The sequence below is a fragment of the Rhamphochromis longiceps genome, linkage group LG10 (genome assembly GCF_057381845.1).
Source record: "Rhamphochromis longiceps isolate RC_006_pf linkage group LG10, R_longiceps_female_GT1.1, whole genome shotgun sequence".
Classification (NCBI taxonomy): domain Eukaryota; kingdom Metazoa; phylum Chordata; class Actinopteri; order Cichliformes; family Cichlidae; genus Rhamphochromis; species Rhamphochromis longiceps.
Window position 1 is genome coordinate 22,835,134 of NC_140566.1, and position 13,672 is coordinate 22,848,805.

Consider the following 13,672-nt stretch of genomic DNA (forward strand, 5'->3'; position numbering starts at 1 on the left):
TTGTACCTCTGTGGAGGTCGAAGGACTGTGATATAATACGGTTCATTAGTAGTAATGCTCTTAGATTGTTGTAGAGAAGTTTGATCCACCTTGTGAATTTTGAGCCATTACACAAAATAGGAAACACCACTCTACCCTGTCAAATGCTTTCTCTGCATCTAGGGAGAGGGCTATAGCTGGAGAAGAGTCCCCCGTAGGGGATTTATTCTGGGTTGCCCACATAATATCAATTAGGCATCTAATGTTATCGGCAGAGCTGCGAGTCCAAATAAAACCGACTTGGTCGGGGTGTATTAGGTAAGTCTTGACCTTATCTAATCTGGTTGCTAGTACCTTGGCCAGAATTTTGCAATCGCAATTGATCAAGCTGATGATCAAGCTGATTGATCAAGAAATCAAACCACGAAGCCCTATAATATTGAAACTAAACAGTTTGTACAAAGTATATCGTGTATAGCGTGTTAATTAACACTAGGGCAAAAAAAAAAAGGTTGTGTTTAAATCCAAGCCCATGACTGTAAATAACTCCCTTAAGGTAAAGACAGAATGTAGTCCTGGGCTTTTTTTGGGTTGGTAAACTCACGTCTGCCCGCCGTCATTTTCAGCACCAGCACTGCTGGGAAAAGTGGGGAGAACTTCATTTTCCTTTCGTGCAGCAACCGTTTACAGGGATTAAATGCTGCTCGTTTGTCCATGACAAGTTTGGAGTAGTCGGGGAAGATCATGATGTGGTGGTTGTTCCAGCTCAGCTGCCCCAGCCTCGGCGCAGCTTCCACGATCCGTTCCCTGTCCTGGAACCGTAGAAATCAGGCGATGATGATCTTTGGGGGATGACTGTCAGTTTTGCGTCTCACTAGGCTGCGGTGTGCGCAGTCAATCTCCAGCCCGCCCAGGAAGTTGTAAGGAGTTGTGGAATTGTGTTGTGCACGAGTGTCAGAGCGTCCGAACCCTCACAGCCCTCGGGAAAGCCAGCAAAGTGCAGGATTTTTCTCCATCCTCTGTTTTCAAGATCATCTAATTTCTGTCGTAGAGCGTTTACCTCGTCACTAGTAGCAGGAGGATTTTCCTTTAGCACTCTGCTAGCATCCTCAAGGAAATCCAGGTGAGACTCAGCGTTGCTTATTCGAGTAGCCATATCCTCTAGCTTAGCCTCCACTGCCCTCGTAGCAATTTGGATAAAATTGAGTTTGCTCTCTTGTGTCTCGGTTGCAATGGACTTGCAATGTCCTTGGCCATTTGTTCAGTTGTAGCAGCCTGGATAGTATCCGACATTGAAGGTGAGGGCGGGCGCACATCATTAGCTTTCGCCGAGGTTTCCTTGCTAGCGCCTTCTTGCCGTTGAAGCGTAAGTTTTTGTTAGTGACTCTGCATTATGAGCTTTCACAAAGAGTCTTCAAGCTTCCCACAGCCCTGGGGTGATATTTTGTAAGTGTTGTGTAGCGCAATGTTCTAAGTCTAACGCAAATTAGCTGCCACTGCGACGGAGCTTCCCCATTCAAGCTGCCATCTTGACAGCCTACGTCACCGGACTCCCCCCTTTGGCCAGATTTAAAATCACACCTCAAATCAAAGTTAAGATTGTTTGAGTCTTCCCCCATTTTTCTCAGCAGTATCACTTTGCGTGGATCACAGTCTGTAATGAAGTTTCTTTTGAAAGTACCATTTTTTTTTTCATCTTTTCTGTAATGCAACCAAGTCTATTGGTTATTCTGAGAAAAATAGTTTCGTTTCTGCTCATTGACCACATACTAATCATGGATCTTATCGCCAAGGAGCTGCAGACTGTTTTTTGGTTTTTTGTAACTGGCAAATGTAATGAAGGCGTAGACAGACCAGGTATAAATAACCTGCTCTCAGCCAGCACTTCACAACAACTTCAAGGACTTCTGCTTTTCAGCCAACGAACAACAAGTATGGAGATGATGATGTTTGTGCTGATGTCTGCTGTGGCCATGCTGATCAATCCATATGCTGCAAATCCTGTCAGTAACGACAACCTAAACCGTATCATTGACCTGACTAAGAAATACAACAGAGATCTGAATGAGGTAAGGGTTCATCGCATAAGCACAATTGTTTGAGTGACACTTAGCTTGAAATTTTTGTAACATTTTTTTGGTGCCCTAACTTGTTAAAACCCAGAGGTGTGGACTCGAGTCACATGACTTGGACTCGAGTCAGACTCGAGTCATTAATTTTATGACTTTAGACTTGACTTGAAAAAATGTTCTAAGACTTGTGACTTGACTTGGACTTTTACACCAATGACTTGGGACTTGAATTGGACTTGAACCGGTTTACTTGAAAAGACTTGATATTTTACCCCAAATATAAAATTTAACATGCATATTATATAGAGATTGAAAATGTGACGTCATTCACGGGTAGAACCGCAAAGGATTCTGGGAACTCGTGGCAAGCGGTACTAGCGCACGCAGGCTTTCAATTGAAATCAGTTATACAGCGATAAAAAGAAACACAAAAATGTCAAGAAGCCGTTGTATTATTAACTGCAATAGCCGGTCGCATGACAGCCACGAGAAGCTGACGGGTAAAGAGATCGGTTGTTATCGGATTACGTCGTTGAAGAGAAATTGTTCAAGCCATGTTTCCGAAGTAACAAAGACGCGACGGATGGCCTGGATCGCAGCCATTCAAAGATCAAATATAACGTCCCAGAACACCAGCTCACAGGTTAGTCTGCTCCAAGCATTTACACGAAGGTCAGTGTTTTTTAGTAGTTAATACCTCATTTTCATAACATAATTAGTGATATAGGTTACAAGCAAGTCTGGCGCTGAACAGAAATTGTCGCGCTATGCTCCTTTATTTATTGTGCATAAATAGTGAATTGTCCTGACACAATATTGCGTTTCGCTTCTGTTATTATGGTACATTGACAAAAACATATACTTTTATTCACAGGATAAAACAGTTGTTTTGTATCACTAATTGCCCAGTACGATTACAGCATACAGTATTATTGTCACTGCTACATTTCTGTGATGGGTACCAGAAATTATTTCCACTACTAATTAATTACCGTTGAGCTCAAAGGTCCTATTAATAAACGGTTAAGGAATGTGTATTTATGACGACGATTTGTGAGACTGGTAAACTTATGATACGTACGATGGTCTTTACTTTCTACACGGTGCATTTCAAGGTCCTGTACCCATCCGTCGGTAAACTGTACCTGGGCTTGTTGCAGTGACCTGAAGTTACTAAACTTCATGAGTGTGTGCACTCACTCCAAGAACCGTATGATTATAAATATGCATATAAATATGCTAAGATGAGATAGCTGACTTCATCTAACTAGCAAATGTTGTCCAGGCTACGTTGGTGATACAGTTTTTTTAATGTGTATGATATTTTTGTCATGCGATTTTAAAGCTGGTCCTACAACCGCATCCAAGAATAACATGCAGCTTATCTCAGAACTGTCGGTGAAAATTATTCTTGGAGCTAGGTTTAATTGAGCTGCATTTTAAAGAGGTGCAATTTCACAATTTGTGTATATTTTCTAAGTTCACTATTTTGTCATGTGTTGAGAAAAACACAGATTTTAAAATTACATGGTCTAATATTTACATTTAGCATAACTGCAACATTATTTTTTCTTTTTTTTTTTTAAAGACTCGAAAGGACTTGAAATTCAAAGTTTCAGACTTGTGACTTGACTCGGACTTTTACACCAGTGACTTGAGACTCGACTCTGACTTGCCTGACATTACTTGAGACTTGACTTGAGACTTGAGGATAAAGACTTGAGACTTACTTGAGACTTGCAAAACAATGACTTGGTCCCACCTCTGTTAAAACCTTTAAAAAGTGTTTGCAATGTTCAGTTACAAATATTTTTTCTATTAAATTTTTTGGTGCCTTATCTGATTCAATATGTTAAAAGTGTTACCTGACAAAGTAATTTTTTCTTGGATCTTACAGAGGTTCTTTGTGGAGGATGTGTCTGACCTGGCTGACAATGGATGTGGGGTGAGGAGACATTTTTTCATGTCTTTGAAACAATGTTCCTTTTAATTCATTCAGTTTTCTTGAATTGTTCTGCTGATTGGAAGTTTGAGTTGTCTTTTTTTTTTTTTTTTTACAAACTGCAGAAAAAACACTAGCCAACTTGTATAATTGTAAATGCATGTGTTTTTAAAAGCTTATAAATCCGTCCTTGTGTTCCATACAGAATAACTTCTTCTGCAAAGTGAATGACATCCTACAAAAGCATGCCAAAAATGACAACGAGAAAGAAATTGTGAGAAACCTGGAAATATTCATTAAGAAATCAGATGTAAGTTATCTATTTTGACACATCTCTAACTTAAGAACAACAAATCTGTGTAGTCTGTGAAGGTTCTCAGTCATCCAGGTCATCATAGTCTAAGGAGTTTGGAAAGAAAAGCGTCAGTCTGTGTTGTAAATATTTAGAGACAATGTGCTAATCTCACTTTAGGTAGACAAATACATCTGCAAAACTGAGCATATATACTGAACACAGATTCCTGTCTTTCAGATGGACTGCAAAGATGTACTAAAGAAAGTAGGGCCGTCAGAAAAAGAACAGCCACTACCTGATTTGCTGGGAAACCTCACCAAATGTATTATAAGGAGGTATAATCCATTTGAAATGGATTCCACAGACAAGTCTTTTTCAGACTTTTACTTTTGTTTCAAGAAAATACCATGTTAGAGAGATATTTGAACTGTCTGATATGTGATCACTTGAATGTTTTTCATAATTCATAAAGTGTACGGGTTAGCCCATTTGTTTGCCAAGCATAAGTTTCCGATTCAATTCTGGCCAGAAATACAAATTCCTTTTTGGAATACAACAAAAAGAACAATGGTTGTGAAACTGGACATTTGTTTTAGCTTATAGTATAGTTTAGTAAGCTATTAGTATTTTCTTTTCTTTTTTATGCCTTTATCATCCTTTTAGACAAATGACCTGTCCAAGATGTACCCTGCCTCTTGCCCTATGGCAGCTGGGATAGGCTCCAGCCCCCCATGACCCTTAAGCTAAAGAGATGAATGGATATATTGTCATTAAAACGTTGAGCAGTTTAATCATCTATTCAAATTGTTTATTACCCACATACTTAGGTCAATTCTAATACCTATTAAAGTGAAACTTATTTAGAGATCTAATAATGGGTAACTTTGACAGTTTTGTGTTCTATTTTGACAGGTTTGTGACATATGGTGGGTAGAAAATTGGTTATTTTTGAAGTATGGGTCGCTTTGATAGCACAAACAGTCCAAAGTTGTAGAATTCCATAATTGGTGAAATTTATAGCCTATATTTGCCAGTACAAACTGGTTTACAGTTGTAGAAATGCTAACCTGAGCCATATACCTCTCAAACTAACTGTAAAAATGTCTGGGAAGAATTGCCCAGAAGGTAATGCAATACAAGTTTTGAATATCATAGAGAGGTCACAATTGTGTAAACTGATACATTGATTCAAGTAAGACATGAATAAATTAGGGCTGTCAATGTTAACGCATATCAATCCATCATCACAATTAACACGATTAAAGCAATTAACCCATCTGGAGCGCAGAATGACTCAAGTAAAGCTCAAGTAATCTCAAAGTGGTTTATTCAACATGATAATGAGGGGGGAAATGTAATGCAAACAAACATATACGTTCATTTTAGAGAAACAGTTCCTTTTCTGCTTATTGACCGCAACTTCATCATAAGCCTTATCTCACAGTCACCTCAGATTGCATTTGTAACCGACAAACATGCCAAAGACGTAGGCAAAGCAAGTATAAGTAATCTGATCTGAACCAACATCTCACAACAACCTGCCAACTGAGCAAAACAACCACTTTAAGGGCTTCTGCTTGAAGACATGGTCTGCGTAGTATATTACTACTTTGTGGATTACGTGTCTGTTATCAACTTTCTTCTGAAAGTACCACTTTTTTTCTCTACTGTCTATAGGTTGTTCTTTGGAGAAACATTGATTCTATTCATTGATCACAAATTAATTACACATTTCATCTTACTGTCTGCATTTGGATTTTTTTGTAACTGGTGAATGTGATGAAGGTATGGGCAAAGCAAATACAAATAATCTGCTCTCAGCCAAGACATCGCAACAGCTTACAAGCTGAGCAACACAACAGAAACAAGGTCTTCAAGGCCAGTTTCTTGAAATTGTTTATGAGATGATGATGTTTATGCTGGTGTCTGCTGTGGTCGTGGCAATCCATCCTTGTACTGGAAATCCTGTCTATCATGACATTCTAAACATATCTTTGAACAATACAATGAAACTCTCACTAAAGTAAGGGCTCATCTTATAAGCACAAATGTTTTCTTGACTGTTAACTATTAACGTTCATACACACAGTTTTTGGGGGGGTTGTTTTATATACTTTGTTCAAGCCTTCATTTTCAGTTCATATCTGTACTCCCTTTAAGCCAACATTCTTCTGATTGGCTGCCCATCCCTAAAAGAAGGTTTGAACTGCAGGTGGGTGGAAGTGCAATACTGGCAGTCAGAGCTGTGTACTTGAGATAACCATGACATCACACAGCAGCAAAAGTAAACATAAATAAATAAATAAAAATGGCAAACTGAGCATAATTTATATGTGATTTTTGCTGATAGTAAATGATGCTTAATACTTACCAGAATATAATCAAATATTTTAAAAAATAAGTACATTTAAGTTTAACCAATATAACAAATATGGAAGAAATGCAATGACGTGAGTTTGCAATTTAAGCTTAAATCCTATATTAAATCATGTATGTGGAAAGGTCAGATGGACAGAGAGAGGATGTTGAGGTGTGGCTGGATATTTGGTGATTAGATATTAATAATGTGATTGGATGTCTCTATGGGTGAGAAGAGATATAATTTCAGAAGATGTGTGAAAAGAGAGTATGTTGAGAAGATCTAGTTGCCATTTAAGCACGCTGTGATTATACTGCCTTTAAGCAGAGATTCAAGTAATGGTTAAGAGGACAGCAAGCATATCAGTGAGTTGAAGGACAGGCTGAAAGCGTGATAGTGTCACTGGTTTTTTTCTTTCCTCTTGTCATTTTTTTTCTTCCCTGGTTGATTTTACATTAAAGGCCGTATTTTAAACAGCATTCTGTTCTTTTACTGGGTTTGTCTTTATGTCAACTGGGACAGGTGCAATATTATAGTCTGGCAATGTGCAGTCCCCAAGGCTTAAAATAGGTGACAGGAAGGGAGTTCAGACAAGAAGTTCACTTAAATATAAACTAATTTATTAAACATGATCTAACCAAGACATTATCAGTGGAGGCAGTGAAGACGTCTAGCCTTTGAGGTAGTTACAGCTGGGCATGCCCCCTCACTTCTCAGGCTTCATCAGCTTTGCACTGCCTACTGGGTAAGATCAATAGGATCAGATGTTAACAATTTTTTTTAGCAGAAGGCCAATCCAGGCTTCCTGTGTTGGGGTGCTGTTCCCTGACGATCGACAAGCAGCAGACCACACCAGGTCGCACTGCTGGCACCTAAGGAAAGGAAACTGAGGCTACAAGTCACACAGTGCCACCAAAGTTAGAGACTGGAAAGTTTCAAAAATGTTGTGTGGTCTGATGACTTTATTTCTGCTACAACATTCACACAGGCAGGTTCGGAATTTGACATAAATAACATAAAAGCATGGACCCATCCTACATTGTATCAGCAGTCTAAGCTAGTGGTGGTGGTGGTGATGGCACAATGATAATTGATATCTTCTTGGCACACTTTGGGTTCCTTTGTACCTACTGAGCATCATTAAACTGTAAAAGCCTTAGTACTGTTGCTGATCATGTCTATCCTTCTGATGACCACAGTGTACCCATTTTCTGATGGCTTCTGGTTGTATTTTCATAATGCTGAACTTTTGGCATGCCATCGTTTCTCATTCTGTCCTTTTAAGGGAACATATTAATTTCATTTTCAGCAGTTCTTGGTTATGGTCTAATTCTTGTTCTCTATCAGAGTAACTTTGCAGGATTCCCTCACACCAGAACATGGTGCAGACCCTGAGGTCATCCACTGTCTGAAATGGCTCCCTTTAAGCAGACTTTCTTCTGATTGGCTGCCCCTCCCAAAGCAGCTGGTTGAAGCTGCCGAACTCACAGTCACAGCAGTGTACCTAAAAAGTCTAGAGGTGTTAATTCAAAATAAGACCAAGACAACTTTCAACTGCACTTTAAAATGTGAAACTACATTTTTTAATTATTTACTTTTTTAATAGGAGGAACTATAATGAGTCTACATGTCATTTATTTGTGTGCACTAGCCGTGATGGGTCTTGAAGAAGCGTTGCAGAAGCGTTTAGAAGTTCAAATGATTGCTCAAGTATTAATGATTCTGTAAATCATTCAGCCCACAGAACTTCTAAAGAACCCTCTTTTTTTAGTAGAATGCACTCAACTAATCGGGGCACCCCAGAAATACATTTGTGCAAATGCTGGTACCCTCTCTGAAAGAAACACGTTTCACCACTCTTTTCCCTCTTGCCTTACACAATTACCCATCACTCAGTGACTTGATGCAATGTGAGAGCTATGGGGAGGCTTGCCGTTGGTGGTGGTTGGGTCTCTTTGTGGCTTTCAGCTGTGTGTATGTGCGCTACTGAACCATGGCTCCCTCATTACTTAATTATAAAGAGACTCTTCTTTTCCAGTTCTTTTTATAGAACTGTTGAAATATTCCCAAAACTATGTGTAACCCATTTTTTCTTGAAGGACAGATCAGCTCTAATATTCATTTAACATTGTGTAAAGAGAATAAACAGAGGCAATACACTGCGTGATAACTTTCTTATAAGATATAAACTAACCCAACTAACCTTTAGTGGAATAAATACCATTTTTGATTAAGTACAAGACGCATAAGCACAAGTCCAGCAATCGCAGTGTTACATAAATAACAAAAAATGTTTGACAAAGTGCTGTGAGAAACCAGTTAAATTACTGCTTTCCATTATAAAGCAAAAAACAAGAAAAAAAACATTATGGGTGTATTTTAGTATTTTACTAGAAACAGAAAATGCTGCCAAGAATGCAATCCTTTCTACAGTATTTTACCATTTTAATGCGACACAGTATGTTGGGGTCAGAAGTTGACTTTTTTTTATCTCTTACTATTATATACTTAAAATTACTAAATTTTGAAAGCATTATATTATTTAAATATTATTTCATGTTTTTGCAGGTCAAGAGGAGCCCAGTTTAAGTATTTATGTAAAGTAAGAAAAGGCTAAATTCACTCCACTGCATTCTGGACAATTCTGTTGGTGATTTATTCTCTTTTATGTTAAATGTTTTTGTAAAGTAGTGGATTTTTTTATATGGAGACTGCCCCTGGACCAAAAGGTAAAGTTTCAAATCCATGTGAGATGCAGAACTTGAGTAGGAAATTAGTATATTTTATCCACTGTAAACAACAGATCCACATTCAAGAGGTGTTGATTCGTAAGTATTAAATAACCAGGATTTGCTTTATGAGGTATATAATTGTCTTTAAAAATCCATGTATACATTGTTTAATATTAGGGCTATTTTTTGTAAACATGTGTGTATATATGTTAGAGCAAGCTTTAAAAATATTTTTGAATGTGTTTGATTTCATTTGCATTAATTCCCTTCAACAATCATTGTGTAATGTGTTCTATATTTTATGTTAGATTTGGATACTACAAACAAACTAACCAAATAAACTTAAAACATATGTAGCCACAGAGCTGAGGCTTGTATGTGGCCATTAGTTGTATGGTTTGTTTTTTAAGTTTATTTTTTATTTCATATTATCTCATGAAAAATGCCTTAAATTGGAAAAATGAATTAAATGTCTAGATATTTCTCTCTTTTTTTTCCAATATATTGCCTTTTTCTAACCAACTCTGGTTATTAGTCTTAAGACTATTCATCTTTATTAATGGCTTATCTATTTACTTACTCTCTCTCCAGATTTATCATGTTTCTGTAGAAGCTTTACATAAATCTTTATTACAATATTTCATACTGTAAAAAAATCACAATAAAAAAGGTTCGGAAATATTGGAAAATCCATATTTTTAAGCAATCTGTGATACTGCTATTATATCGTCATCAAAGAATAAAATACGATTTTTAAGCCTATTGACTATTATTAGTTTGGGTTAAAGAAAACATTATCAGGACTACAAATTAAAAACTCCATGTGGGAATCATTGCAGGCATGCAAATAAGCTTGATTTAGCCTAAGGCAACATAACCTGTTATTCTGCTACGATACAAACCGGCTTTTTTCCTGGCAGATCTGATGGGATGTAGGAGATACCGTGCTGTCATTCAAAGAATCCTCTCTGCTTCATAGCGAACAATAGGACTTCTTTGTTCATTGACCAGGCTCGTGTAAACATAAAACTCTTTAAGTGTGCGACAACCATGCTGATTCTGGATCATTACTTGTCTTTAGAGGGGCTTGATGGATGTCGTTTTATGTTCTTCCCCTTCATCTGTACACACACAGACATACATGCTCAGCACTGCCTGCCTCTGCTGCTTCTTTATTGTGTTCCTGGTCGATTAGCCTCGGGGCTGTCTTCAGGGCCTGGGGCCGGTGGGAGCAGACAGGGGGAGGGCGGGTGGCTGCATCTGCTAGGGGACCTCCTTCAGGGGCCCCGCAGTGGCCTGGCTCAGTTTTCATGTCTGTCTTCAAAGGCACAGCCCTGTGGTGAGAAACAGAGAGAAGACAGTACATCGGCAGTGGCACTGCCATTGTTAGTTTCCCATGTGCCCTCTGTTAATACACAATATGTGGATGATGGAGCATGTCAACTCTGAGCTGCTTTTCACTTCTCTATCTATCTATGGCATGTATACTTTAATTGTGGCATGATTATCATTCATACACTGCAAATGATTCATTTTGGTTTCACAGTTATCAACTTTAAAATACACTTTTGCAGCATTTGAGAGGTTGTACATCTGAGGAATATTAATTAGCTGCATCATTAATCAAATAAATAGATAATGTAGTGCATGCTTCTACTCATTTCTTCTTTTTTATAGCTCTAGGTCAGTCACATACTATAGCTTCCCCCTAGCTTTATTTTTGCATTTACAGTACTCTGCTGGCTGGTATACGCTCCTCATGCCCCGCCTCCCGTCCTCCTGTTCATAGTGGACCCTCTTGGTGCTCCTGCTGTCACAGGTGTTTAGTGTCAAACTGTCCGTGGCCAGCAGGGACGCGCTTACCTTGACGTGATCAACCTTGAAATGAAAAGAACTAAATCCAGACAGTCAGGGTAACAGACATGTCAGCCATTAGGGATTTTTTCCTTCCTTCTCTCATATTTTTGCTCGTTCCTGACTTTTCACTCTTGCTCTTCCTCACTTTCGCTTTACATTATTTCTCTTTACATTCCTTTTTCATTTGCACATTGCCAACCTTCCTTTACTCTCTCTGCTGATTCCATTTTTTTCTTTTTACCTTATTTTCCTCTTACCGTTCATTTTATCCTAATTTCATTTTCTCTGAGTATGTTCTGTCTTTTGTTCCTCCATCTTCTCTTTCCTTAGTCTGTTTCTTAACTTATGCCTCCCACAAGTCCTTTTCTCCCGTTTCCTTTCCTTTGTCTTGCCACACTACAGCCACATGTGAGTGGAGTTATGGAGTTTGATTATGTTCAGAAGACCTTATTGTGATTATGCGTTCTTACACTCTAATCTGGGTTTGTGTGTAGCTCATCTTCTGACCAGCTAAGTGCTTTGTAGAGGAAAAAAAAATCACGCCACAGTGAATTATTTCTGGCTGGGTTAGTTTTATTTCTCTGGGCACTTTGATAATGGAGAGGATTTGAATAATGAATGGGGTATATAATACTGTTCTTCAGACCCGCTGAATGAATTTAGCAAGTGCATATAAGTGAGTTTCTGTGAGTGCCTCTAATATACACCCCTACATTTCTATTTCTATTTTTGGAGCTGGAACATGAATGTGCTCTTCTGTGAAAGAAATGAAATTGCTAGAAATGTTTTTTAATTTTTGCTATTTCTTTTTTTTTTTTTTAATTGCTTCTCATCTGTCATCAGGCAGGAAGGATCTCTCGCCTGCAGCCTCCAGTGTTGCCATTTCTACACAGACTATTCAGACATGTTTCCACAACTGAATCGTATCTGCATACGATTGGCCTCAAGCACAGGGTGTTAGAGTCTAAATTTCTTTCTATCCTACATTTCTAATTTTCTCTGTGGAAGCAATGACAGTTTGCTGGTGCTTCAGAATATTTGTATTTTAAAGTCAAATTACTGATTTGAGTTCCTTTGGAACAAGAGACTACTATAATTACAGGAAGTGCTATAAGCAAGTTCATTTTAGTTTCAGCCTACCCTCTATAACTTTGTCTCCATTAATATTATTATTCCGTTATTTTGGAAACCTGTCAGCCATTCTCACAAACTGCCTGACCAGCAGTACAAAACATTCTCAAAAAAGAGAAAATAAAGGCAGCACTCTCACATCAGGCAGTGGAATTAAAAGATTATCCCCATTATTAATGATTTATTTTCTGTTTATTTATCTATTACTTTTATATGAAGTACAGTAAACACACACACACAACATGACTGCCATGAGTCTGTGGATTTACATCACTTCAGTGTCTTGTCTCTGTATGTGATTTCAGACTGACTCCATAATGTTGAGATAAGGTCTCTGTGGAGGACATTACATCTGTTGCAGGACTCTTATTGTTGTTGCTAAAAATACTGCAATGATACATGACTGTCAGTTGTGTCCCTAATGGAATGAATAAGAATCTAAATCTGAAGTGCCAAAAAACCTTTGCACAGTACTGCAGAAATGCAAATACTTTAATTTGCTTTATAACAAAAAATGGACTTTAGTATATTATACTATAAAATCTGTAGATTTTTCTTACCCTGTAAATAAACAATTAATTACAAAAGGACTTCAGAACTGCACTAATGCAATGAGTTATTTGAAAGAATGTAGCATTAGCGAAACAGAAAGAATGTGGATCCAACCATGGAAAAAGCGACAGAAACTGCAGAGAGCATCACCTGCTGTACCTTTAAAAGACATTCATCCATCATCTTGGCTTCAAGTTTCTAGAGAGTAACACAATCTCATTGTGTGCCTGTGAGCATGTGTATCCAGGTCTGTGCTGCACACAGGTGTGTGTATATTTCTGTGTGTGTGTGTGTGTGTAGCAGCGGTTTGGCTTCTGATGATAATAGAAGGTGACTAATAGAGAGCCCAGAGGTAGCTGTCTTCCCTCGCTCTGGTCACATTCTCATTTGTTGCTACTGGCATGGGATGAATTATTGAGTTTGGGGTGTCTTGGCTTTACCCTCCCTTCACATTCCCTTAGTGTGCTCCCACGGATGACAGCCACCCTGTGAGAGTGCGTATTTTAAAGCAAACTGAGAGACAAAGAGAGAGGGGGTACATATATGTGCACCTATTCTTGAGCAATTAAACAGAGCTTTCATCTTCATTCTGTCAAAAATAGTCAGACAGTTTGTACTTAAGTAGAAGTACATATACTAATGTTAGAAAAGTACTCAGGTAAAAGTTGAAGTTTCTACCACCTGTTTTTGTGCAAAGCTAACTGAACCTATTTATATTATATTAATGTAATAATTAATTTATATTAGTAGATG

At 38.1% G+C, this 13,672-nt stretch overlaps 1 protein-coding gene across 1 annotated transcript; it reads left to right on the top strand.

Annotated features, from left to right (window-relative positions):
• Positions 1 to 1,828: 1,828 nt before the first annotated feature.
• LOC146660933 (uncharacterized) lies at positions 1,829 to 6,907 on the top strand. Its single transcript, XM_085419661.1, has 4 exons — positions 1,829 to 2,048; positions 3,949 to 3,996; positions 4,199 to 4,303; positions 4,526 to 6,907. The coding sequence occupies exons 1-4, from the start codon at positions 1,914 to 1,916 to the stop codon at positions 4,700 to 4,702; spliced, it is 465 nt and encodes a 154-aa protein (XP_085275787.1). The 5' UTR covers positions 1,829 to 1,913; the 3' UTR covers positions 4,703 to 6,907.
• The last annotated feature ends 6,765 nt before the right edge of the window (positions 6,908 to 13,672 follow it).

What these genes read in the sequence shown, in the direction of transcription:
- LOC146660933 (XM_085419661.1), top strand. Translation starts at nt 1,914, where the DNA reads ATGGAGATGATGATGTTTGTGCTGATGTCTGCTGTGGCCATGCTGATC. An exon ending in TGGCTGACAATGGATGTGGG is followed by an intron (nt 3,997 to 4,198) that starts GTGAGGAGACAT and finishes TGTTCCATACAG; the next exon opens with AATAACTTCTTCTGCAAAGT. An exon ending in TATTCATTAAGAAATCAGAT is followed by an intron (nt 4,304 to 4,525) that starts GTAAGTTATCTA and finishes CCTGTCTTTCAG; the next exon opens with ATGGACTGCAAAGATGTACT.